Source organism: Phyllostomus discolor, chromosome 2 (genome assembly GCF_004126475.2).
Source record: "Phyllostomus discolor isolate MPI-MPIP mPhyDis1 chromosome 2, mPhyDis1.pri.v3, whole genome shotgun sequence".
In the NCBI taxonomy this organism is placed as follows: domain Eukaryota; kingdom Metazoa; phylum Chordata; class Mammalia; order Chiroptera; family Phyllostomidae; genus Phyllostomus; species Phyllostomus discolor.
Window position 1 is genome coordinate 8131513 of NC_040904.2, and position 24452 is coordinate 8155964.

The window sequence follows — 24452 nt, forward strand, 5'->3', positions numbered from 1 at the left end:
CCGCCCCTGGGCCGGGCACTGGCATCACAGGTGACGGAGGATGAGCACGGCCCCACCTCAGGGAGCTCCCGGCTCAGACAGACAGACAGACAGACACAGAAATAAATGAGCACAACGGAAGGGCCACCACGTGTGTATACACACGCACAAACTAATGTGTGCGCACATGCACACATGCACACACAGACCACATCCTAAAGGAGCCCGAAGAACGGCTTCTTTCTGTGGGCCCACAGATTTGCAGGAAAATCCAGGTTGTTTGGGCAACACGGAAGAGGTGCGTGAACTGGAATGCAGTTCGCCTGCAGAGGTCGCCCGGGGGCGGGTGCACGGGGGTGGGGGGTGGGGCGTGGCTGGGTGTGGCCCGCCGCCCTGCATCTGTCCCAAGTCACCCGGACAGCAGCAGCTCGGGGAGGTGTTCTTTTCCACGCCGCGGGGAGAAGGTGGCCCAACAGGTAAACGTGTCTAAGTCAATGGATTTGGAGCCAGTGCTGTTCAGTGCCACGCAGTAGGGACTTCATTCTTCTCAGTCCTCCCTCTATTTCCACATGACGGCCGCGTCCCTGAGACTCCCTGTGGCTGGAGGCCGGGTCGTCAGGGCTTTGTACCCACTCGTTTGAACAGGACAAGGTTCCAGCCCACGAGCCCCACCCCCGGGCTGCTGTGCCGGGTGGGAGTCCCCGCAGAGGGCGCCAGCCTTTGGACACAGCGAGCAGGACCATAGGCCTGCGCCTGGCCCTCCTTGGGCGGGTGCCTGGGACAGATGACGGGTCTGCATACCCAGACCTCCGAGGGCCTTCCTGCATCGTTCCAGGGGAGGGGACAGGCGTCAGCAGGTGCCTCGGAGCCCAGCCGGAAGACCTCCTCTCAAGAGGGAGGCAGGCAAGGCACAGCTTTCGTGGCCAACGACAGCATTTCAGTTGCTGGCCAATGTTTAATGCTCTTTCCCCCCCAAACTGTCTATGCTGTCATTAGGCCTTCTATAGTTGTTTAAAAGTGTTGAAATTAGGCCATATCACACGCCATGGTGTAGTACTAGAGAGAAAGAGAGAGAGAGAGAGAGAGAGAGAGAGAGAGAGAAAGATTTCCCACAGTCCTATCCTGGCTGTCTGGGGGCAGGGGGGCACCCTCACTCACTAACTTGGGACATGGGGGCCCCAAGCTGCTTCCTCAGGTCCAGGCCACCAGGGTGGCAGCCCAAGCCACCCAAAGCCCATGGCGCTGGCTGTTCCTAAGGCCGCACTTGAGGAGCGCTGCAGCTGCGACTCTCTCCTTGGGCTCCTGCCCGGCCTGGCCATGAGGCGTGAGTCCGTGGGAAGAGGAACAGAGAGCCCCGCCATGGCGCTGCCGCTCGAGCCGGCCGCTGTCCCCACCGAGACCAAACATTTCTGGAGGAAGGAGAAGCACATCACGAACTCGGATGACGAACGTGTCTCAGAGGGGTTCAAACCGGCGCCGCAAGTACCAAGGAGTGTAGTTTTGCAATTAGCTAATTGCTTTAATTCCTGCTGGTATGACGGGCTTGGTGCAAGTCCTGAGTGCCCCGTGGGCCTTGGGAAAGCCACTCCACTGTCATGCCACAGGGTCCTCTCCTGCAGGACGGGACGACGAGAGTTCCTGTCTCTTGGGGTGCTTGTGACAGTTAAACACGAGAACAGACGAACCCCATGAAGAACACTGCTAGGCGCGTGGCACACACTGATTAAAGCCACCTGCCTCGGCATCACCCAAGGCCCCTGGGGAGAAGACTGTCTGTAAGCCAGCAGCCATGTCCTTACAAACGGCAGCAGTGACCAAAGACGAATGACACCGCAACAGGCGAGAGATGCATGCCCGTGGACCCCGCAGTCAGGCTTTCTCAGCTGAGGTTGCTGCCACGCAGAAGGAGTATCCTCTCACCCCGGGATCTTCAGTCCATGAGCTAGCACAACGTTCAGAGAGACCCAGGCAAAACCACTTAAAATGAAAATATCTCGTCCCTTCCGACACACACAGAGGCCCGTGTAGCAACTCTGGCAGGGCGACATGCCCCCGATACGTTTGCGGGATGGGATCCCCCGCTCCTTCCTGCATCCCCCTCTCTGCCTCAGGCCGCCCAGGAGGGTCCCCGGAGCCACTTGAGACACTCGCCCCTTCCCCACCGTTGCCTCCAGGCAAAGGGGCACACTCCATTCTCCTGACTTCGTAGGTGAGAAAGCACCACGCTGGTTACCTACCAAGTAACCTCTGTGCGCTGTGGGGACTACAGGCGTGTGGGTCACGGGGGTCTCTGACCCTGCAGGTGCCTGCAGAGGGGTGCGGAACCTATGGCCTCTTAGTGACACAGGACCATCTACTCCACAGGTGGCAACACAAGGCCCGAGGGCTGGCCCTCCACCTTGTTTTATCTGCCGGCACCTTGTCTCTACCTGGTGGCAGCACCGAGCTCTCACTTAACCATTAAGGAGTAGTTACATTTATGCAGTCCTAAACTTGCATTCGGCCCTTTGAAGGCAGCTGCGAGGCTGATGTGGCCCCCGGTGACAATAAATGTGACACCCCTGGTCCACTCTGTTTGCCTGAGGACCCGCCATGCGTGTGGGGTGAGGTGGTCCTTGTCTCACTATCTGGTTTCTCCCTCTGCTCTGGGTCTCGTGACGGAGCAGGAGGTCACTCTGATCTGCGGAAAAACCTGGTCGGACAGGGAAAGGCAAGCCCCACGGGGCGGGTGGGAGGGAGCCACGTGACCGAGCGTCTGCGACCGAGCTGATGACGTCAGTGTGCACGGGCAGACACTCAGACCAGCTCCAAGTGCCCGAGGCCCGTGTCCCGTGGAAGCGAGGGACGCTGATAACACCAGGCACCGAGTGCTACAACATAGGATAGAAATACACCTGAAAGCTAGTCATTTGGAGATGAAGTTCCCACGTGCAGAGAGAGGTCTTGGACACCTGGGCTGGGCTCCGGTGCCCAGGGGTAAACGGTGGGCTCGGGGGCATCTGCGGCTCTGGGCCGGCCCCACCCCCCCCGAGCAGCTGGGCTGTCCGTAGCTTTGCGCGGGAGGCGTGCTGACATCATCACTCGCGCGGGAGGGCGGCGGTAGAGAAAACCTAATCGACAACGGGAAAGGGCAGCACTTCCCAGGCGCTCCTGTCTTGGTTCTTAGGGAAGGTCCGAAAGGCACTTCGAGGTCATTTTAGTCCAACGGCCCCGTGCCCCGTCCGAGGTGTCAGAAGCAAATGGCTCCAGATGCAGGGACGCCCCGCCTTTCGGCGCTGCCGGCGGTGCCGGAACGCCAAGCACGGGAGGAGGCACTCGCTCGCGTCCGAAGTTCCCGGCCGGGAATCCGTGGAGGGACGGGGACGTCTCCACTGTGGCAGGAGCTCAGCGCGGTGGCTCGTCCCCTTTCTCTTCAGGTTTTCAGGTCCCTCTGGAAACAGAAACATAGGCGCCTTTTCCAGCACACGCTGGGGGCAAGGGGGCACCTGCACTTTGCCCCGAATGAAGCACCGCTGCGCTCCACGATCAGTGGGGACAGGGTCGGCCTCGGCTGCAGGGGGGGGGGCCTCGGCTGCGGGGGGCTGCCACCTCGGCGCAGACCCCAGACTAGCGTTCCCGGAGGAGTGTGACACAGCTCTCCCCTCCGCCGCCCCGCATGCACTGCCCCGCCTGCCGGCTTTCTCATCATGCTCCCAAGTCGAGACCCGGGTGGGAGCAGTTCTGTTTGAAGCCCCAGTGGGCAGAGGAAGCCAGTGGAGGAAACGAAGGTGATCCAGCAGGAAGTCCCGTGGGCTAATGAACGGGCAATTCCCCTCGAGAGGTGTGGGAAGGAAGCGTTACCCTTTGCAACAGCACGGATGGACCTGGAGAACACTAGGCTACGTGAAATGAGCCAGGCGGTGAAAGACAAATGCCCCATGATTTCAGTCCTTTGTGGAATCAAGTTAACACATGGGACTAGCAAGCCATACAGAGACGGACTCCTAGATAGAGAGCAGGCTGACGGCTGAGGTCGGGGAGGGGTAGAGGGTGGAGGGGTTGCGCAAAAAGGCAAAAGGACTCATGGACATGAGTGTGGTGATGGGGGTGGGGGAGGGGAGCATAAAGGGACTAAATGGTAACAGAAAAAAAAACAGTAAGAAAATGTGTGAGCTCTCGGAGGGCCCTGGCATCCACGTTCCGAAGGAGCAGGTGGCTACACCAATGCCTTGGGACAGCCCCTTCTCACGGGAAGGGAAGCCTCCCTGGGTCTCCCCTGGGTCTCCCCTGGGGACACCCGAAGAGAGACGGGCAAAAGGGTGAGTCTCACACTGGCCTCCCTCGGGCCGGAGGCTGCAGCGATGCTCTTGGGTGTCAAGGGGGCCACACACCTGTCAGAGACAAAGCGCCTCCTCCAGTGCCACGGTGGGGGGGGGGGGGTGCAAGCTCTTTCTAAGCCTGATGGGGAGCCACGTGGCCTGAGGGTATGTTCTCGAAGTGTGCCCTGAGGACCTGGAGCATCCGGGTCACCAGGGCCCTCACCCTGCACCCCTGACCCTGCCCTCTGGAGAAGGCTCCTGGGGGGTTCAGTGGTCACAAACAGCCCGGGACAGCCGTGTGCACCCCCACATTGGAGAACGGCCGGTGCGTCTGCACAGCATGTGCTGGGGCTGGAGTCTTAAGCAAGGGCCTTACGTCTCTGGGGCCTTAAACAGGTCCCCTCGCCTGTCACAGGAGGCCCGTCCAGGACCTGCCACCCAGGGTGATGCTGGGGGAAACGGGCTGAGACATCATGCGGTACCTCAGTCAGAAGGCTCCCCAGGGGGCTTGGGGAGCTTGCCCCCCCCAGCCCCCCCCCCAGAGCATGACAACTGGGGGTTGGTTGCTGTCACCCGCACCGGTTTGAAGTTCACCCTTCATGATCAGTAACCTGGCCACACTGACCCCCAGCCCTCAAGGGCAGCCCTGTAGAGGGCCTGCCTGCTCCTGCCTTCCTACCCTGCACCCACCACGCCCACACCCCTGTCCACACTCCAGGCCCCCGGCTCAAGGGCCATCGAGGCCACTGCAGTGAGGAGCTGCTCTTTCATCCACCTTCTCTGATACTTTGTTAGAGGCGGATGGGTTGCGGCTGAATTTTGTGCTGAAGAGCTTAGCGCCAGGCCAGGCTGCCCATTAGCAACACAATGAGCACCAGCCGAGGCTTCCCAGCGCCCGCCTTCCAGCGTTTGCCGCCCCAGCCAGCAGCCAGCAGCCAGCAGCCAGCAGCCTGCAGCCTGCAGCCGCTCGGAGGCGGGGACTGTCTGCACCTGCCCAGGGCGCCCAGCTGTGCGCTGCAGCGGGCTTGGACCGGAAACCACGCTGAGTCCCAGGCCTGGGCCTCACCTGGTGCAAAGGGAACCATTAGAACCTCCTCATTTAAAGCAACAATGCCCGAGAAAGACGTGGAAAATGGGCACCTGAGGCTCGTTAGGAGTCTGCTGTCCTTCTTGGCCCATTGTTTCACGTGGAAAGGGGCCTTTAAAAAGGTCTTGGATCCGCACAACAGAAAGCAGATTACATACGGGAGGCCAGGGGCTGAGGCTGTGGGTGGAGGGGGTGACTGCTGGATGAGGTTTCATGTCGGGGTGGCGGAGCATCCTGGAACCCGAGAGAGGCGGTGGCCACAGACCCTGAATGTGCTAAATGCCGCTGGAGTGTTCACTTAAAAACCATCGCTCTTTTGCTATGTAAATTTTGTCTCAATTTAAGAAAAAATTTAAACATGCCTCTGAAACGGGTCCAAAGCCTGACGTGGGGCTCAGAGCCTGAGATAAGTCAGCAAATATTTGCCGAGTGCCCTGGAGGGCAAGACGGAGGGCACCGCACTGTGTGAGCTCCCCTGCGGCCTGGCGGCCTGGTGGCGCCTCCCTGCGGCCTCCCCGCCTGCTTCCCTGGGGCAGGTGTCGCAGCTGCCTGTCCCCTGCAGTTGGCCGTGGCGCTCCCGCCCTTTGCCTGGGTAGCCCATTCTTCCTCCCCTCCACCTCCAGGGTCCCCTGCCAGCCTCGCTGACCTGTGTCCCTGCTCCAGGTCCCCCCTCCAGGGAGGCCCTTCCAAAGCACAGAGCTGCCCACACTTCTCCTGGTCAGAGACTCTCCAGCCCATCCCTGGCTCCTGGCAAGGTCCGAACCCCCCAGTGGGCGTTGGAGGTCCTTCTCCCCTCCCCCGCCTGTCCCACGTCTACCCTCTATCCCACACGTGCACAGGCCAGCTCTCCTTGTCCCCACCCCCAACATCCTCTCGGCTGCCTCTCCTCCTTTGCCAGATCCGTGGAGACCCAGTCACCACTCGTGCCCACCCCACCAGGGCCACGCCCACACGGAGCCCAGTGGTGGGTGGACGTGCTCACATCTGAGCATGTACCGCAGAGCCACCGAGTCACTGCTCAATGAATCATCCGCCCACTGGCCCCTCCCTGGCTCTCTACAGCAGGACCAGGGTCGCTGGAGGTGAACTCAGACAGACCCCGTGAGCTGGGCCGGCCCTGCGCCCACCTCCAGCTGCTCGTGGATCCAGTCCAGGAAGGAGGTGATGCGGGTGTAGACCCCGGGCTTGTTCACATCCGCACAGCCGATGCCGAAGCTCGTCGCCCCCACCAACTTCCACAGCCTCCTCTCCTGACACACCAGGGGTCCCCCGCTGTCCCCCTGGACGGCAAGGAAAGAGACTGAGGGCCCCAGAAGAGGCACCGCCACGGCTGTCCCTTGTCCCAGTGCAGGGTTCCCCTGTCACCACATCATGAAATCCGGTGTGGGGACGGCTCTGCGTTCACCCCCTGCGTACAGCCCTTCCAGAACTGACTCAGCATTCCTGACGGTGGGTCCTTTACCCCTCAGGGTGGTCGCCCCAGCCGTGTCCCTGCCAGACTCCCCACACACCGAACCCACGTGGGTCAGGGCAGCTGTGTGCAGCCGACAGAGCACTCTGAGGGAGGGCCTGTCTCCCTGGCCAGGGCCTTTCACTGACCTCTGGACCCAGGCAGAACTGGGGTCCCATCCACTGTGGCTTTGGAGGCCCACGCCCACAGGTTCCCACCTGCTTTCCGCCTCTTCCGTCCCCTGCAGACTCTGAGAACCGGGGTCAGGAGGGAAGCACCCCCCCGAGACCCCCTCCTTCCGCCCCGCACCCAGGCGCAGCGGGAGCGCTGGGTAAACAGGGCTGGCCGGGCAAGGATGTGATATCCTGAGCAAACTTCTTCCCCACACCCTGTAAATTTGCTTTTCAGCCAGCCACAGAGAAATAAATGCTGGCAGCGACCTGTCCCACGGGCTGGGTCACCCTAGCAGAGCCTCGCCTTGCCCACTGCCACGGCCCCTGGAGGTACCCACGGGTGCCCACCTGGCAGCTGTCCACACCGCCTTTCAGGTAGCCGGCGCAGACCATGGAGGGGGAGATGATGCCGCCGTACACGTCCTTGTGGTTGCAGATCTTGTTGGAGATCAGGGGCACGGCCGCGTGGTTGAGGACCGGGGAGGCGTCGCCTGTGTCGGAGGGTGGGGGGCATGCAGTGAGGACTTCAGAGGCCTGGGGCCACGCCCCTGACATTTGGATGGCAGAGACGGCCATGCCAGCAAGTGCACAGTGGGGGTCCTGCCACGAGCACCAGCCGGCCCCAGGGCTCTGTCCCTACGGATGTCCCATGCAGGCCCTGCCGCTTCAGGGCAGAGCCCCCTCTTCCCTAAGGGGACCAAGGTGGGAAGCGGTGGGGGCAGCTGTCACCACCACGGACCTCCCGGGGGCCTGCCCTGGGTCAAACGCTTGATCACACCAGCCTGTGTGGTTCTCAGAGCAACCCAGGTTACAGAAGGGAAACTGAGTCTCGGGAAGGTCACACACAGCCCTTGGAGGAACCCTGTGGTGGTCGGAAGGAAAATAGCCCCCCCAAGTACCCACCTTCCAATCCCCAGTACCTATGACCGTGTCACTCTACATGGCAAAAGGGACTTTGCAGATGTGATAAGACCGTGAGAGATGAGGACACAATCCTGGGCTATGTGGGTGGCCCCTGAATGTGATTACGAGGACCCTTGGAACTTTCAGAGGAGAACACGTGAAGACGGAAGCAAAGGTCAGAGAGGGGAGACAGGGAGGATGCTGGGCTGCTGGCTGGGAGGATGGAGCAGGGGCCACACGCCCAGGGGAGCAGGCGGCCTCTGGAATCCGGAAAGGGCGGGGAACTGGCTCCTCCCCAGAGCCTCCAGGCCCCGGCACGGCACGTGGGTGATGGTCTCCCCGTGGAGGCCGAGAAACGGTTCTCCTTTATGCCTTATTTCTCTCCTGAGAAAGTCTGCGATTCCACGACCCAGGACAGATGGAACCGTGACTCATGACCCACAGTGATCGGCTGACTGAGTGGCCTCATTGCCCCCAACAGGGACGCACAGGTGTCCCTCGGGAACGTGACACTGGGACAGGGGGCGGGGGGAGGGAGGGGAACAAGCCGGTGTGGACCTCTACCCCGGCCCTCTCGGTTCGGGGCTCCCTGGACTCGGAATCTCGGTCTCGGACCACTGACCTCCCTCCTCGGTGGCCCCCCATCCCGATGTCCAGCACATCTTCCCGTCAGGAAAGTTCTCTTCGGAGTTGGGCAGACACACCGGCTGGATCACCTCTGTGCGGAGAGGAAACAACTCTGAAACTGGGGAACACAACCGATCTCGTCGGCGCTCCCCACTCTGAGGGTGCAGGCGCCCTCCCAAAGACAGGCCAAGCCCTTGGTCACCGGAGAGCTGTTAGCTCAGAGTGGGGGCCCCTCCCCCACCAGAGCCCTAAACCTTCAAAGCCACCCTCGGCTGTGGCTACTTCAGCAAGTCCAGACCAGGGGTCGGCACAGCTTCTGGAATGGGCCAGACACTAACTAGTTTGGGCTTTGTGGGCCGAGTGGTCTCCGTGGCAACCGCTCAGCTCTGCCGCAGCAGCACAAAAGCAGCCACAGGCCGTGGGAAACAAGTGGGTCTGGCTGTGTTCTGATAAAACTTCATTTATAAAGCAGGTAAAGGGTCTAATTTGGCCCGTGGGCCACAGTTCGCCCACTGCCGGTCCGGGCTGTGGTACAGAACACACCTCCACGGACATCCCTGCCCGTCCCGACAGCCCTGGAGGCAGCCAGCTTGCCTGTCCCTGTGGGCTGTCCCGGAAGCCCCACCACAGTCAGTGTCACGACTGTCACAGGACTCTCGTGTGACACAGTCCGGCATGTGCTACGCCTCTCTGGGTATGACAATACTGGAAGGCAGAGAAAGACTACGGGGAGGGTCCGTTTTAATTTTATCACAATACAAATGTTGACACTTCATTTGGTACGGTCAAATACCATGCTTAATAATTAGCCCATGAGCATCACCACGTCAGTCCCTCTGCTTCTCGAGAAGCCTTTGTCTCAGAGTGCAGCGTGGCGAGCCCACAGAGGACCTCCCCCCACCCTGCCCCCGAGGTCAAACCTGCCCCTGGGCTTGTGCCAGGGCTCCGCTCCAATACGGAGCTGCCATGACCCTGGGGAGGGAGGGGGAGGCTACAGCTGATGTGGGAGTGGGCTCGTAATGCTTCGTTTGCAGGTGTGAAAAGTTTGACAGTTCGGTCCCGTGTGGCTTTATTGTGACCTCCAGAGGTCAGGTCCTGACATCTCCTATGTGAAGAGAAACAGGGCCTGCCGAACTGGGGAAGAATGTTCCTGCGTATTCTGGGGAGCTGGGGATGCCCAGGATCTTCCAGGTCATAAAGAAACGGCTGCGGGAAGGGCCGCACTGCAACCAGCGGGCCGGCCTGGGCCGCACGCGCTTTATCAGCCAAGTCTGAAGCACTGGGCACGCGAGTGGCACTGGCAGGGGACCTCGCCACCAAGCTCTTCGCGCCCACAGGTCGGAGACGCCCTTCCACCACCTAGAGGCACGCCAGGTGGCCTGCCCTGGGCACGGCCCTTTTATCTCCAGGCAGCACCCCAGGGAGAACATGGCACCAGTGGGAGCCCCAGAGGGACCAGGCAAACCAAACTGACCAACATAGAGCCTCAAAGTCTCTAAAAAACCAAATCATCACCAAGACCTGCACAGTGACCCTGACTGGGGTGACCGCCTGCTACAGTTGAAGATGTGCATAGGACCAGCGACCCTCAACCGCTCGCCCGCACACCCAGAGCACGATGGAAGGCTTCCCATCATGCCAAGAGCCAGGAGAACCCCCACTTCCGTGAGAAGAGAATCAGTGAGGCCAAGACTGAAGTGAGTCAGATGGTGGGTTACCAGACACCTGGAAAGCGCTGTCATCGCCATGCTTCGACAAGCAATGACTAATTCTCTCGAAACCAATGAAAACAACAGCACGACAGAGACACCCAGGCGTACCGTTGAAGGAGAGCGGCTCCGCCAGCTTCATGAGGGCAATGTCATTGCCCAGCCTCTTCGGCTTGTACTTGCTGTGATAGATGATTTTCTCCACCAGGTGGGAAGGGGCCGGACTGTCCAGCAGGGAAACTAGGCCCACCTGGATGGTCCACGACTTGGGGAGGTACAGGCTGCAATGAGAAGACTGAGAGGTAAAGCAGGAAGAGCCCAGCCTGGACCTCAGGCAGCCCTGGCCCAGCACCAGGGAGGTGTCACGGCCCTGCTTGCCGGTGTTCGAATCCCCTGCAGCGCCCCCACCTGGCAGAAGCACAGACCCACCCCACGCATTGCCTGCAGCAGCCTCCCTCCCTGCACCTCGGAGGGAGGTACAAATGACAGGGAGAAAAATAACCGAGTATTTTCTTCTAGGCTAATGACCCCTGAGAGAGAGAGACTGCCCTAGGGTGCCTCTGTCCCCACCCACCCTGCACAGTCTCTCCTGTTCCTGGCACAACCTGGCCCGCCTGGTAGCTACGGGGTGGTAGGTCTAAGGCCTCTATGCTGCTGGGTTTCCTCCTGCGTGAGGGCTTCCTTCCCTCTCTTCCTCACTTTTCTCTACTAGCCGAGGTCTAGGATCTATGCAGCCAACGGTGGCGGGCGGTTCCTGGTGAGGAGGGAGGGTCCCTCCACACGGACATTACTTGTGATGATGTGCTCTGTCTCCTGCTCTCTGGACCTGCCGCTGACCACCCACATCCACCCCGTCCCAAAGGGCCCGGGCCGGACGGGTCTGCGGGAGAGGAGGACCACCCCCAGGAGGCAGGAGCACTCACTCATAGACACAGTGGGCGGCGGTGACAATCCACACTGGGGTGATGACGGAGCCCCCGCACAAATGGTAGCCCTGGAACTGGAGGCTGGCCTGCCAGGGCCACTGTGCGAGCGAAGACATGTTTCCACCCACGATGCGCGAGCTGTAGCCCATCCTCAGACCACAGGCTGCCGGGGGGGAACAGGGTTGGGGGTCCGTCCCACAGACCTTTCCTGTCCCGGACGTCCTGCCACCCGCACTGCGCTCCCAGCCCGGGAACAGAGGGGTGGGGGCAGCTCCCGTGAGATGAGGGACAGGGGTGTCTTGTGAGGGTGCGGTGGGAAGAGTCCATCAGAGCAAACAGCCTGACGCCGGCAGGGCCCCTCCCCCAGGTGCCCACAAGCCGGGGACGGTGACAGCGCCCCAGGAGCACAGGGCGCCTCCCACAGCCCCGCCTCACTGACACAGGTGCTGGTGTGCCGCTGCCTGACTCCCCCAGACCCCACCCCCGCAGCGAGCCTGCTCCCCCTCCCCCTCCCCCTGCTTGCCCCGGGGGTGGGGTCTGGGTCACTGAGCAGCCTGTCACAGCTTTCCCCTGAGGGGCAGGGGGAGGAGAAAGTCAGGCCCCCAGAGCCACTGCAGTGACAGGACAGGACATGCCACAGTCCAGTGTCCTGCTGAGAAGCCACTCTGGGCCACCTCCCCCACCTAACAGAGCTCACCCTCCTCCGAGGGAGAGCCCACGGAGCGCCCACCTGGCACCTAGAAGGATGGGACTCCCGGCAGCTGGGGAGGGGAGGGGAGGGGAGGGGAGGGGAGGGGAGGGGAGGGGAGGGGCAGGGAGGGGCGGGACTCTGGGAGCCAGCTCTTGCTCCCATGGGCCTCAGTGCATCTGAAACTCTTACCTGTGCACTTCAGGATGACCACGCGGCCCGAGGCGCATTCTTCCCTAGAGTGGAAAGAGAGTGAGTTCGTGATAAACACCCAAGGCCTGTGAGGTGGACGTTGTTGAACTTTATCTCGGGTGAAGAGAAAAACAAACTCTATTCCTTTGCTCTTGAATACAGATTACAGCTTTAGTCTATGTCACAGAATTGGTTTTTTTTAAAAGCCACTCGACGACAGCGCGGTCCTGTGTGAGTGACAGGCACGGAGCGTGTCTCAGCTCTGCGGAGCAGACGGTCAAAGACACATTCCACGCTCTGTCACGGGCACGGGGGCGTTTGCGTGTCTGTTCTACCCGGTGCTCTTCACCGCCCCCGGGGACGGGCAGTGCCTGCTGGGCGGACGGCAGGCTCCCCTGGCACGATGCCCTTGCAACCTGGGACATGCCCCTGAGAGAGGACACCTCCCCGAGTGGAGAGGTGACTGTGCTGGAAATGACAGGCGTTCTGCCCGCGTGGGTGGGAGCCGGGCCCCTGCGTTTCTCCTAAGCCAACCGGGTCCCTTCCTGCCCTCAGAGCCCCAGGCCTGTCACGAGACGAGCTGTCCCCGGGGAATGCATGCGTGTCCAGGGGTGGCTGTCCGTGAGGAGATGGACAAGCTGATGAGCCATGGTCCCCCAGAGCCTGGAACACACTCCCCTTGGGGTTCGGTCCAGGTGCCAGGAAGAGCGCCGGGAACCTGGGTCGGCACACCTGGCGTCTCCATCCACCAGGCAGGTGAGCCCTCTGAGCTTCAGGTACCTGAGTGTCATCCAAGGACACTCGTTTTACCTCCCCCATGAGTTGTTGGGGAACGCACTGAAGGATTTTGTGAACAAACACAGACGTGTTTCTTTCTGAATCTTTCTTCCTGATTTTCCCTCCCTCCCTCCTTCCTTCATTCCGAGCACATTGCAGCACCTGCTGTTTGAGGTGCAGTGCCACGTTGACGATGCGCACCCCACTGGTACTCCTTTAACCCCCTCCTCCCTGCCTCTGTCGGCCACCTTGGCAGGCTTGGGGCCAGGCCCCTGCGGCCAGCTGCTGCGCCGCCCAGTCTCGCCACACCCCCCTGGCTCTCTCGTGCTCCCGTGGCACCACGCACGCAGCTGCACAAATGCAGCAAGGGCGGGGTGGCCGTGCAGCCCGGCTGGCGCTCACCTCAGGTACACCGACTGGTGCAGAGCGGTCACCTTGTCGTCTGGCAAGAGGTGGTTGATGGAAACGAAGTCCTCTTGGAACTGCTCCTCCAGCAGGGTCACTCTGAGCGTGTCCGAACTGACGTAGCTGCGAGCACAGGGAGACGCAGGGGTGGTGTGACACTGACTCTCTGTTTCAGGTCAGCCTGTGCCCCGGTCACAGCTTTACAGGTGTCCTCCTGGGGGACATGTCCTTGTGTCCCCCAAACCACCAGCGTGCCCAAGTCACACTATTACAGGTACACTGGGGGGGGGGGACGTCACTGTGCTCCCCGAAGCCGTCAATGGTTTCCTCTTGCCGACGTGTCATTGAGACTTTCCGAACCCAGAGGAGTCTGGGGTGGTGGACTTGTCGGCCCCACCCTATGGCCCCGCCCATGAGCCCAGGCTCTGGGCCCCAGGGACCACGCCTGACGGAGTGGGACCCAGCAGAGCAGCGGCGGTCAAGGGCAGGCTCCGAAGAATGAGGAGGAAGAACCGAAAGAGAACGTGGACGCCAGTCCCAGGATGGAAGCAGCAGGCAAGGAAGAGAGGGATGAGCCGACAGTGAAGGAACTGGGCAACGCTGAGGGACACCTCCCTCCGGAGGGGCAGGTCAGCGTAGGAAGGACTGTCCCACCGGGGGGCTGGGGTGGACAGAGCCCCGAGGGCTGCCCAGGAGGAGCACGCAGGTGGAGAAAGAAGGGGTGACTGGGTCTTTGTGCAGAACAGAGCAGGGGCCTGGGGACAGGGGTGGCGTCCCAAGAGGGAGAGGAGGGGTGACGAGATGGAGGACGCCCTCTGGTGAGCCCGAAAAAGGGCCTCCATAGGGAACTCACACCCTAGTGGTGGCGATGGGGTGGAGAGTGTGTGTGTGTGTGTGTGTGTGTATGAGCAGACAGGTGTCTGACGTGTGTGGTCACATGCATGGTGTTACACGCACATGTGGTATGTCAGTGAGTGAATGTTTGTGTGTGATGCAATGTCTGTGGCATGTCAGTGGGTGCACGTGTCTGTGGTGTGCAGGTGATGTGTGTGGTATGTCTCTGTGTGTACATGTGTATAGTGTGTGTGATCGTGTGTGATTGTGTGTGATGTGTGTGAGGCTTGTGTCTGTGTTTGTCTGTGCAGAGGAAGGTCTACAGGCGCTTGAGGGGTGATGTTCGCTGCTGTCGCTGAGCGGGAACTGCAGCTGATTTCTGAGTCACCGGGGGAGACGGAGGCAGGTCTCAGGGGTGCAGGCGGCGGGGGGGGGCCTTTGGGGTTTCACTGGCTTCAGAGAAAGGAGCCCAGAACACGACCCATCAGATTGGAAGCCGGAGGCTCCTGGGGGACTCAGAGCAGTGAGGCTGCCGCCACCCAGCTCGTTTCCTTGGAAACAAACAGGAGTGGTTTCCCTGTTCCCTCTTGTCACTGCGCTCACTTCCTGGGAGACACGTGTAACTCGGGAGCCTCCCTGCTCCAAACCCAGAATCAAGAGCAAAGAGGGAAGGGTGCCAGCCCGGGCTCCCATGGAAGACGGCGGCTGCCGTGAACCAAAGGAAGGGGCGGGAGAGAGAAGGAGCCCCACGTCGAGGAGAAAGTGGGTCGTCCCCATGCACAAAGCCCCACGGCCAAGGGCAAACAGTGCCAAGTGAAGTTTTCACTCCAACGGTTCCTTCCCCCATGTGTCGCTCAACTACTGTGTTTTCACCAAGTTGCTGACTGTTCGCACCTGGTTCTCTGGGGCTCCTTGGGGAGCATGTGCACGGATGAGGACGTGACCCCCAGGACCAAGCGGGGTGGAGTCAGGAGGTGACTCTAGCTGTGGCCTGAGGCACTCGCGGGGCTGGTCCTCATGAAGGACTTTCATCTCAGAAGCTCTTTCACTTCCCGTTTGCATCTAGGTCTGTCCTGGCCCTCAGACACGCCCCAAAGTGCCATTTCTTTGTGACCTTAAAGTGAGGGTGATGTCCAGCCTCGTGGGGTTGTCACAGGGTGCAATGTGACAGGAGACCAAGTGCCCTGTGAGCACCCAACTGAACAGCAGCTGTCTTTCTTCACCAGGATCACTAGTAATGTCCACCCATCGCCTGCCTGGAGCGCTCTTCACATTACCTTGGAAACCCCAGCTGGGCACAGGCGACAGTAGCGTGGTGACTCTTCCAGTCGTCGGAGCACACGGTCCTCCAGGCGGCCTCCGTGAACACCTGCAGCACGCCGTTCTGACCGCTCACGCGGACTGGCCGACGCACGGGCACGACCACGCGTGAGTGGCCAGCGGAGCCCTGAGCCCAGGGCAGAGGTTCCTCTGCCCCAGCTCAGACCCTCCTCTGCCGAACCCGCCCTGCCCCTTGCCCACGGTGGCCCACCCTCACAGGGCCGGCCTACCGCCGGGAGCCCCTGAGCGCTCTTGGAGATCTCGTATGGCTCAGGGAGTCTCCCCAACAGAGTTTCCGCTTCATGGAACGCCCTTCCCTTAGCACCCAGCCCAGGGTGTCCTGGGGGCTGGTTGGATCACAGTTGAGGACATGACTTGACTCTGGCATTGACTTGGACCCATCTCCCCAATGGGAAAGGCCCGGGCCGGGGGGGGCGGGGTGCTGACCCCCTGCTGTGCTGTCTGCAGTGGAGAGGCACGACCTTACCACATCGGTACTCATCCTCCCCGGCCTTGCAGTCTGAGACGCCATCGCATCGAGCCGTCAGTTCGATGCACTTGAAAGACGACCGGCACCTGTACTTCCCGGAGCAGTCGAAGTGGACTGAGGACAGACGAGGGCGGCAGCAGGGTAAATGAAGGCCCCTGCAGTGCGCTGCTGCACTGACAACCACCCACTTGAGCCTGCCCTCTAGTAACGAGGCTGCCCTGACATTGCACCTGTGGCAGCAGCCTGGCGTCTGTTCCGAATTCCAGGGGGTGCAGCTGCTGCCCCCAGCGCTGTCTCACTAAGTGGCCTTGCGACACACCTGGAGGTGAATCTAGACCCTGCGGGGCTCCAGGTCGAGACAGAACCTGGATGGCTGCAGACTGGCTGGCTGGGCCAGCTGAGCAGGGAGCCTGGACTGAGGATTCGAGGCCCCGTCTGTCTGCCTCCTGCCATCGCTGACTCAGAGCGGCAAGCGAAAGGACTGCGGGCCACACACCCGAGCAGGTAGAGAATGACACCGATCTGTACTCCAGTTATTTGAGAGAGAACATGAGAAATTGCTCCCTAATAGAGACCATCCGAATGACTCACTTTCTCAAAAGCCACAGGCACCTTCTTTTAAAAATAGCAGGCGGTCTTGGCCTGGCCTGAATGGCCTCCTTGTCTCCTGCCCCCAGCCCTGCCCCGCCCCCGCCCGCGGATTCTATTTCATCAGCTGCCTTCGGACGCTTCTCACTGGGCAGGTTCCATGGTGACGAAGCCCCGAGCGTGGCCAACAGCCCCTGCCGGGCCTCCGGTCGGCCTTACGTTCACACAGGCGAATAAAACTCAAAGCCAGCAAACCCGAACGCTTGTTTGCCTCCAGTAACGAAGGCCGGGTGGCCACTCAGGGGCCAGGGAGCTCATGAAAGTTTAAGAGCCTGAGCAGGTAGCTGAGAGCCTGCTAAATAATGAATCGTACTCACCACCCAGACCCGCGGCCAGAGCCACTATCAGCGCAATGACCCCAAGGACGATGATGGGGAAGAACTTCAAGGGCAGCAGGGACAGGATCTGTGCGGCCACAGCATCCGCATCTGAGAACCAGAGGAGAAGGGGGAGGGGCAAAAATCCACAGAGCAACGAGTCTGAATAAAAGGAAACTTAAGTGTAGCTATTCATCCCCCCCCCCCACCCCTGTCTCTCCTGCAGGGGACGGCTCCCACCCGAAGAAAGCAACCTTCGTGCCCTGGCTGGCATGGCTCAGTGGATTGAGTGCGGGCTGTGAACCAAAGTGTCGCAGGTTCGATTCCCAGTCAGGGTACATGCATGGGTTGCAGGCCATGACCCCCAGCAACTGCACAATGATGTTTCTCTGTCTCTCTTTCTCCCTCCCTTCCCTCTCTAAAAATAAATAAATCAATAAAGTCTTTTTTTAAAAAAAGAAAGAAAGCAGCCTTCGTGCGGGGAAAAGGGCCACCAGCCGGGGGCACGTTCCCTAGGGGTCCAGCCCCACACTCTGCAGCTCTGACCCAGTTCTGTTCCTGGGGTGGAGGGATGGTGGTGTTACGGGTTGAATCGTGTGTCCCCAAAAAGATGTGTTGAGGTTCTAACTCCCCAGCACCACAGAAGGTCATCTGACTTGGAAATAGAGTCCTTGGAGTAGTATGCAAGTTCAAATGAGGTCATCAGTAGGGGGTCTAACTTGTCTGGTGTCCTTGCAAAAAGACGTTTGAACACAGGGGCTCATGCGCGCGCACACACACACACACACACACACACAGAGGGTGACAGGAAGAGACACATGGAGAGGCCGTGCGAAGGTCACGGCAGAAAGCAGGGTGACGAGTCTCCCCGCCAGGGAACACCGAAGATCGCCGGCAGAACACCAGAAACCAGGAAGGGACGAGCAGGATTCCCCCCCCACCCCCCCCACCCCGCAGACTTCAGAGGGGGCGGGGCCCTGGCAGCGCCTGGGTTTCGGGTTCCTGGCCATCAGAACGGCAAGACAGTATTTCTGTTGTTTTAAGCCACCTCGTTTGCGGTTCTTTGTTTCAGTGGCCCCAGGAAACCATAACAAAGGGAAAGTAGGACGCCAGCTTTGGAGGTCATTTTCTCACAGCGGAGGGTGACGGGTAAAATCCATACTCTCAGGAGAGGGCGAGCTGGGCCCTCTGAGGGGGTGGCCAGATGCCGCAGCAGGCCGTTCTCTGTAGGTCTTGTGCACGGGGGCACCGATGGCCTTGGGTCCACAGCATCTTTCCAAGGACATCGGCAAAGCGAACAGCCTTAGAGGATGGAGACAAGGCCGAGTCTGTGCAGGTCGGCCTGTGGTCCAGTACAGGGGTTCCTCAGAGGTCATGCAGACCCACCAGGCGTGCAACGTGCGCCTGGGCTGCTCCACGTCGCCTCCGTGGGGCTTGGTGGGCAAGAGCAACAACTCAAACAGGATGTGTGTGCCACCCATGCTGTGAGTAATAAAGTCCTTTGCGTCTGACCCGGGAGTCTCGTGTCTTCTGCCAGCATCTGTGGATCTGTGATAAGCGGGCCTGTTAGCCTGCACCAGACCCTCCCCAGTTCTTGGCTAACGTACCAGGCAGTTTGGGGGGGAAGGAGATGCAAGGGGCATTAAGATCCCCAGAGGCACAAGTCTCTCTGTGCAGCAGGAGAGGTTCCACTAGCACCCTTCACTCTCCGAAGAACAGGCCATTTCATGCACATTATCTCATGGATCCTGAAAATGCATCCACGCCCAAGGTGTCTTCCCCGTAATCGGCAAGACTGGATTGGAGGAAGGGCAGAAAGCCTTCCAAGGGTCACACCGTTGCTAGGGACAGAGACCGCCTCTGCCCCTCTTCTCTTGGTCTTGGAGATGCTGAGCCAAGAGGTCTCCCGTGGAGAATAAAAAAGATCTCGCCCTGCCTGTCTCTACACACAGCTTCTCCTTCTGGCAATAGCGCGGTTATAAAGTGGTCAATATCATTCCAGGCTGCCTTAAAAAGAAGAGAATTTAAATACAAATATATCGGGGGGAGAGGTGGATTAGGAGGGAAAGGAGGAAAGAGTAAGCAACAGAAAAGGGTAAGGGGGAAAAGGGAAGACACCAGGGGAAATAAGGTAACTCGTGCCACATGCAATTCTCCGTGATCGTGAGGGGTACAGAGCAAGACAGGAGAACAGACGGAGAGACGGAGAGACAGGGAGACCGACAGTAAGCTCTTTGCTTTATCCTGGATGTGCAAGTGGTTAGTTCGCGGTTGCGTTCTCAGCACCTAGAACAGCACCTAGAACAGCAACTGGCTGGCACCTGGTAGTTCTTGGTAAATATTGGTAAATTGAATGGATGGATGGATAGATGACGGACAGATGACATCATGATAATGAAGGTTGTTTATCTCAGGGTTAGAGACCAATTCCTCTCAAGGCATCGAGTGCATAGCCTTGACTTGGTAGAGCAGACACCTCCCGTCCACCCTCCCCACTCCCAGAAATCTCTCCCGTTGAGATGTGTTCTCTCCATTTACAATTTAAAAATCAGCAGGAACCCCCAGAATGACCTCGTATCATCCCAGTTATTCTGTAAGAGTTCAGCTAGGGAACAACCCAGATGGTAGAGTCGAAGACTGTTGCTCGGTCAGAACCCCTGCATCAGTGCACGCTGCCCACTTCGCCACTGCACCCTGGTGCCCTGTGGGTGCTGCCATGGCCCCACCCCCCTTATCCTGTCTTTGAGGGTGTGCTTAGAACAAAAAAAGATGCATAGTACCCCTCCAAAGAGGAATGCAAATGATAAACAAGCATAAAGAAAAAACCCTTCAGCCTCTCTGGAGATGAAAAAGAAACAACACACGTTAGACACAACTCCCCACCAACTCCCCAACACACACACTACTGAAGTTGTTGGTACTTGTGGTTCTTATGCTCATTATTGTCCAAAGTGAAAGGAGATGGACCCCCACGTACAGTTGACGGGAGTTTGCATTGTGGGAACTTTCTGACAGTCACATTTGCAACATGCACCAAAAGTTTAAAACTGGACGGAATTTTTGACCTAGCAAACCCACTTCTAGGAATGTATCCTATGACGTCACCGTAGATACACACAGGTGCCTGCCTACAAGGACGCATAGAGGAGTGGCACTGATAACATTGACGCATGGGAAACAGCCTCAGCGACCAAGGGAAGAAACCGGCGAAATACCAAACAGGATGGACACCAGGCGGTAGAGAGGGCGGTTGGCAAGGTTTTCCGGCAAAGGACCAGACAGCAAATACTCTAAGTTTTATGGGCCACATGGCCTCTGTGGCAACTACTCAACTCTCCTACGGCATGAAAGCAGCCACAGACAATATGTGGGTACGTCGATGTGTCCCAGTAAAACTGTGGTCATAAAAACAGGCAGTGGGCCGGATTTGGCCCATGGACCATAGTTTGCCCGATTTAGGTATTGAATGCCATGGAAAAATTAACACAATACTGCTTAGTTTTTTAAAAAGCTTCAAAATGATACAAATAGTTTATGTCACTTCCAAAGGGGAATAAAGATATTGGTAGGAAAATGGCAAGAAATCCCCATAAACTGCTAATAGAGTTAGCCCTGAGTAACAGTAAAATTGTGGGCAATTAAAAAAATATATTTTTGATTAACTATTTTTCCAAATTTCTACAATGAACAATGCATTGCTTTATTTAAAAAGAAAAGTTTTAAACACCTTTTGTTCCTTCCCCCACCAGGAACTAATCATGAAAAAATAATAAAAGTTAGCATAGAGGAAAATGTACATCACTATTCATGTTCAGATTATCAAAATATCAGAAACAATCATATATCAAATGATGATAAAATGGTTATGAAATCACACATATATTTGATGGAATAATGTTATTTTTAAAAAGACATTCATGGCCCTGACTGGCGTAGCTCAGTGGATTGAGCACAGGCTGCGAACCAAAGCATCGCAGGTTCGATTCCCAGTCAGGGCACATGCCTAGGTTGCAGGCCACGGCCCCCAGCAACCGCACATTGATGTTTCGCTCTCTCTCTCTTTCTCCCTCCCTTCCCTCTCTAAAACTAAATAAATAAAATCTTAAAAAAAAAGACATTCATGAAAACCAGGCAGCACCTGGAGGAGGCCCGCCCGCCTGCCAGCACCACGGATGGATGCGTATTTACAGGCAACGACGGGAAGAAAATGAATGCAGATATAAAAGTAAGGTAAAATTTGGGAGTTAGGGGATTGCAGGGTACTTTTAAAATTTACATCTATGTTAATTTTGGAGAAGTATTTTTCAATTGTGTATCTTTCATAGAAATATCTCCTCCCATCTCCCACCTCTTCTCTCCCCCCATCAACATCAGCTGTGGTTTAAAAGGAATCATTGGGGTTACCCCCAATCATGCTTTCCGGACCCTCAGCCAGAGCCTCCAGGGCCCCCCTCCCAGCCCCAGGGGCCAGCACGCCTGACTGCGTACGGGAGCAGCAAGTCCCGCTCGCTGTGACAAGCCCCTGTGGGCTCTTGCCAAAGAGATGCCAGCTGGACAGGCACTGTGGGGTCCCCTGTCTCTCCACATATGTGTAGCCTGTTTACAAAATGTACTCTGTCGCCTGCGATTGGATTTTAACCTAGGCATCAAATCCTTCAGGGAAGGATTTCAGGGAGGCCCGGCTTATTTTAAGTCTTCTAGAGGGCTGGTGAGCGGCGGGTTCCCAGGACTTCCAGGAGGGCGCAGAGAGTCGGGCCAGCAACTGACCCCTACCTCCCAGGGCCCGTCGGAGCCTCCATTTCTGAGAGTCTTCATGCCAAGACTACAAAGCCCTGTGTGCACAGAGTCAGCAAGGGGCGGGACCACCGTCCCCTCCGACGCCCCCTCTCTCCCACAGTCTGTACGCCAGAGAATCACATGTGTTCAACGCGCGAGGTGCAAGGACGCCTGGTGAGGTATTTCCCCAGCGGGAGACGCAGCCCTCAGCCACGTTCGCCATCTAGATGGGGTGCAGGGGGGCGGAAAGCACACCTGGTTGCACCTACCTGGTGTGACGGGGCTTATTTTCAGATCGTCAAGGCCGAAAAGGGATCGGAAGGAGAAGGGGGCTTCAGCCGCGGGCGGGTCGTTCTCCCCCATGGTGACTATTTCAGGGCCTCTGAGGTTCGGCTCCGCCTCCACCTCCACCTCCTTGGCCGGGAAGAACAGAAAGCGTTTGCTGCCCTGTTTACGGTTCCAGCACCAAACACATCTTTGTTGTGCTAAGTCTTTGAAATCTGACAATCCACATGAAGCGAATTCCATGCCAACTAATCAAAACTCTTTGTCTGGTGAGACGCATTTTTTCTCCCCCAAGCCACAGCAGATAACAGAGAAACTTCTAGAGTTAGCGAAAAACAGTGAACTTACTTCTGCTAAAATAAGGACTTTCCCAACATTCGTCCCACCAGCCTTAAAATCAGCTGAGTGCACATCCTCAGAGAGGTGCCCTCTTGTCAGTTAGAAGTCCCCAAACCCCGACGTTACAGCAGATGAATGACTTTCAAAGCACACTCCCCCCCTTTTCCTGCCATGGCCGTGTCTGTCTCACAGGAACTCGACCCTTCGCCTGTACGAGCGAGACACCCACCCTCCACGTCCAAGGTTCTGATACTCACATACTGTCCGCGCCCCTCCGATGTCAGCGGCACCAGAGAAGGGACACTCGCCCACAGTATTTGTAGCTTTCCTGGCTCCCGCCACCCTGACCTAATTCAGGATGAAAGTATCCGGGCCCTCGGGGTGCCCGGTCCCCGCCCCAACTCCCAGCACAGGGAGGAGTGGCTGGCGGCCTCAGGCGACAGCAGAGCTACACTGAGCTCTGTGTCCTGCAGGAGAATTCCTCCCGTCGCCAGGCCCCAGGGGTCAGAGCCCCTGGAAGGCATTCCTGGCAGCTCTAAGAGGGGCGGAGGGAGGGAGGGAGGGGATGGCCAATGTCCCAGAGGCAGCTTCTGGGGTCACGCTCCGGGGCAGCAGGTGTGACTCCGCCAAATGCCCACTTCCTCAGGGCACTCACATCCGGAGGTTCCAACGGGCCCAGAAACACGGACACTCGGAGCGCCTGCCTCTTTTGTTTGCTTTGTGCTTCCCCGTTGTAACATTTGACACTGAACCGGGAACTACCAGGCCACTTAAAACAAGCTTTGTCTTCATGCTGCTTCACGTGGCCACGGGAAAATCTAAGCCAGAGGTGGGCGCTGGAACAGTCGATTTCATTCCCACCCTAAGAGCAGCTTCGGAGAGTATCTCAGAGAGCTACTCGGTTCGCAGTCGGCCTTTTTGACTTTGATTCTCGCTTTGACCCTGGCTGACGAACCATCAGCATGAGGCGAGTCAGGCAGCTTAACTTTATAACTACAACATGACCAAATGATAAAGCGCTCCCTGAAACGTGGAACCTGGGGGAGGAAGTCCCTCCCCAGATGGACCACGGCTGGCCGGTTCCACTCACTGAGAAATGCTGAAAAGTCACCACTGCGTGGAACCTTCTCTCCCCACACCTACTCACCATTTCTGGAGCCGCCATCGTCAAAAGCAGAAATAATTTCCTTTTTCATTATAAAAGCAAGCGGGATGGTGCGCAGGCTGCCAATGGTTCAGTCCAATCGGGAAATATTTCCACCAAGTCACTCAGCCTTGTCGACGCGGTCATCACAGCAAATGGCACAGTCGCCGGTGACGGTGTAACCCAACCTGCTTGCGGTATCAGGTGGCCGTTGGGGGTAGGACCGCGGGGGCCAGGGAGGGGAAAATGTGGCTTCCCTTTAATTAGTAAATAAGTAAGGTAAGCAAACCTTTGCAGAAACGTCACAGAAGAGAGTCTTTGGAACACGAGCACTCCTCCTACTTAAAAGAACAGGCCGGCCCTGCCCTGCTCCACAGGCGCACCCAGGGGGCAGGGAGAATGACCCGGAGCGGGGTTTCTGTCCCCATCCCCCACCACGTGACTGAGCCCGAGTGCAGACCTGCAGCTGCTCGGAAGACAAAAGGCGGGGAGGCTGACTGGTCCTCGCAGCCAGCACTCCGCAGAGACGCTGCACTTGCCATTCTTCGGGGACCTCTGCGTCCCGAGGGTGTTTCCGCGCACGAGGCGGCTTCAAGATGTTTTATCGGGAGAGAGACAGCCCTGCGCTGTGGGCCAGGGCACCGAGAAGAGCCCCCTTGGGAAGGCGGGTGGATGTGAACCAGGCATTCATTTACTCCGCGAACTCTCCCGGGCCAGCGGCCATGAGCCAGGCCCTGAGACTCAAGGCAGGTGGCAGAGGGATCGAAGCATTCCCCCGTGGTCTCTGGTGGTGACACACGCTAGGAAGGGATGAGGCTGGGAGAGGCTAGGGAGGGATGGGACAGGGTGGCGCGGGCAGGCCTCCAGACAAAGTGACGTTTCTTGCAAGGCCTTGACGATGGGCTGAAGCGGGCCTCGTAAGCTAAGAGGGGAGGTTGTTCCAAGCACAGGACCATCAACGCTGAAGGCTCCGAGCAGACGGCTGGGGTGAGAAAGACCCTGTGCCTGGAGAGGCCGATGGGCAGACCACGGAGGGCCCAGGCCCTTGGAAGGAAGGGGTCTGGTTGATTCCTCCGCGGTGGAAA

At 58.5% G+C, this 24452-nt stretch overlaps 1 protein-coding gene across 2 annotated transcripts; it reads right to left on the reverse strand.

Moving 5' to 3' along the window:
* Positions 1-1071: 1071 nt before the first annotated feature.
* On the reverse strand, positions 1072-23529 carry TMPRSS3 (transmembrane serine protease 3). Of its 2 annotated transcripts, none has more exons than XM_028504863.2 (13): positions 22481-22738; positions 21869-22013; positions 16824-16934; positions 15856-15972; positions 15326-15449; positions 13212-13337; positions 12033-12076; positions 11150-11315; positions 10338-10507; positions 8513-8608; positions 7336-7478; positions 6492-6644; positions 1072-3409 (listed from the first exon to the last, which is right to left on the reverse strand). In XM_028504863.2, exons 2-13 carry the CDS (start codon positions 21960-21962, stop codon positions 3392-3394), a joined length of 1362 nt encoding a protein of 453 aa, XP_028360664.1. In that variant the 5' UTR covers positions 21963-22013; positions 22481-22738; the 3' UTR covers positions 1072-3391. The 2 variants fall into 2 exon arrangements, with proteins under 2 accessions (XP_028360664.1, XP_028360663.1); XM_028504862.2 differs by lacking the exon at positions 22481-22738 and adding an exon at positions 23371-23529 and having other exon boundaries at positions 2976-3409.
* Positions 23530-24452: the final 923 nt, after the last annotated feature.

Excerpts from the sequence above, each read along its gene's own strand:
- TMPRSS3 (XM_028504862.2), bottom strand. Across the intron at positions 12,077-13,211 it reads CACCAGTCGGTGTACCTGAG|GGAAGAATGCGCCTCGGGCC; the intron begins GTGAGCGCCAGC and ends TTTCCACTCTAG. Across the intron at positions 8,609-10,337 it reads GGAGCCGCTCTCCTTCAACG|AGGTGATCCAGCCGGTGTGT; the intron begins GTACGCCTGGGT and ends CTCTCCGCACAG.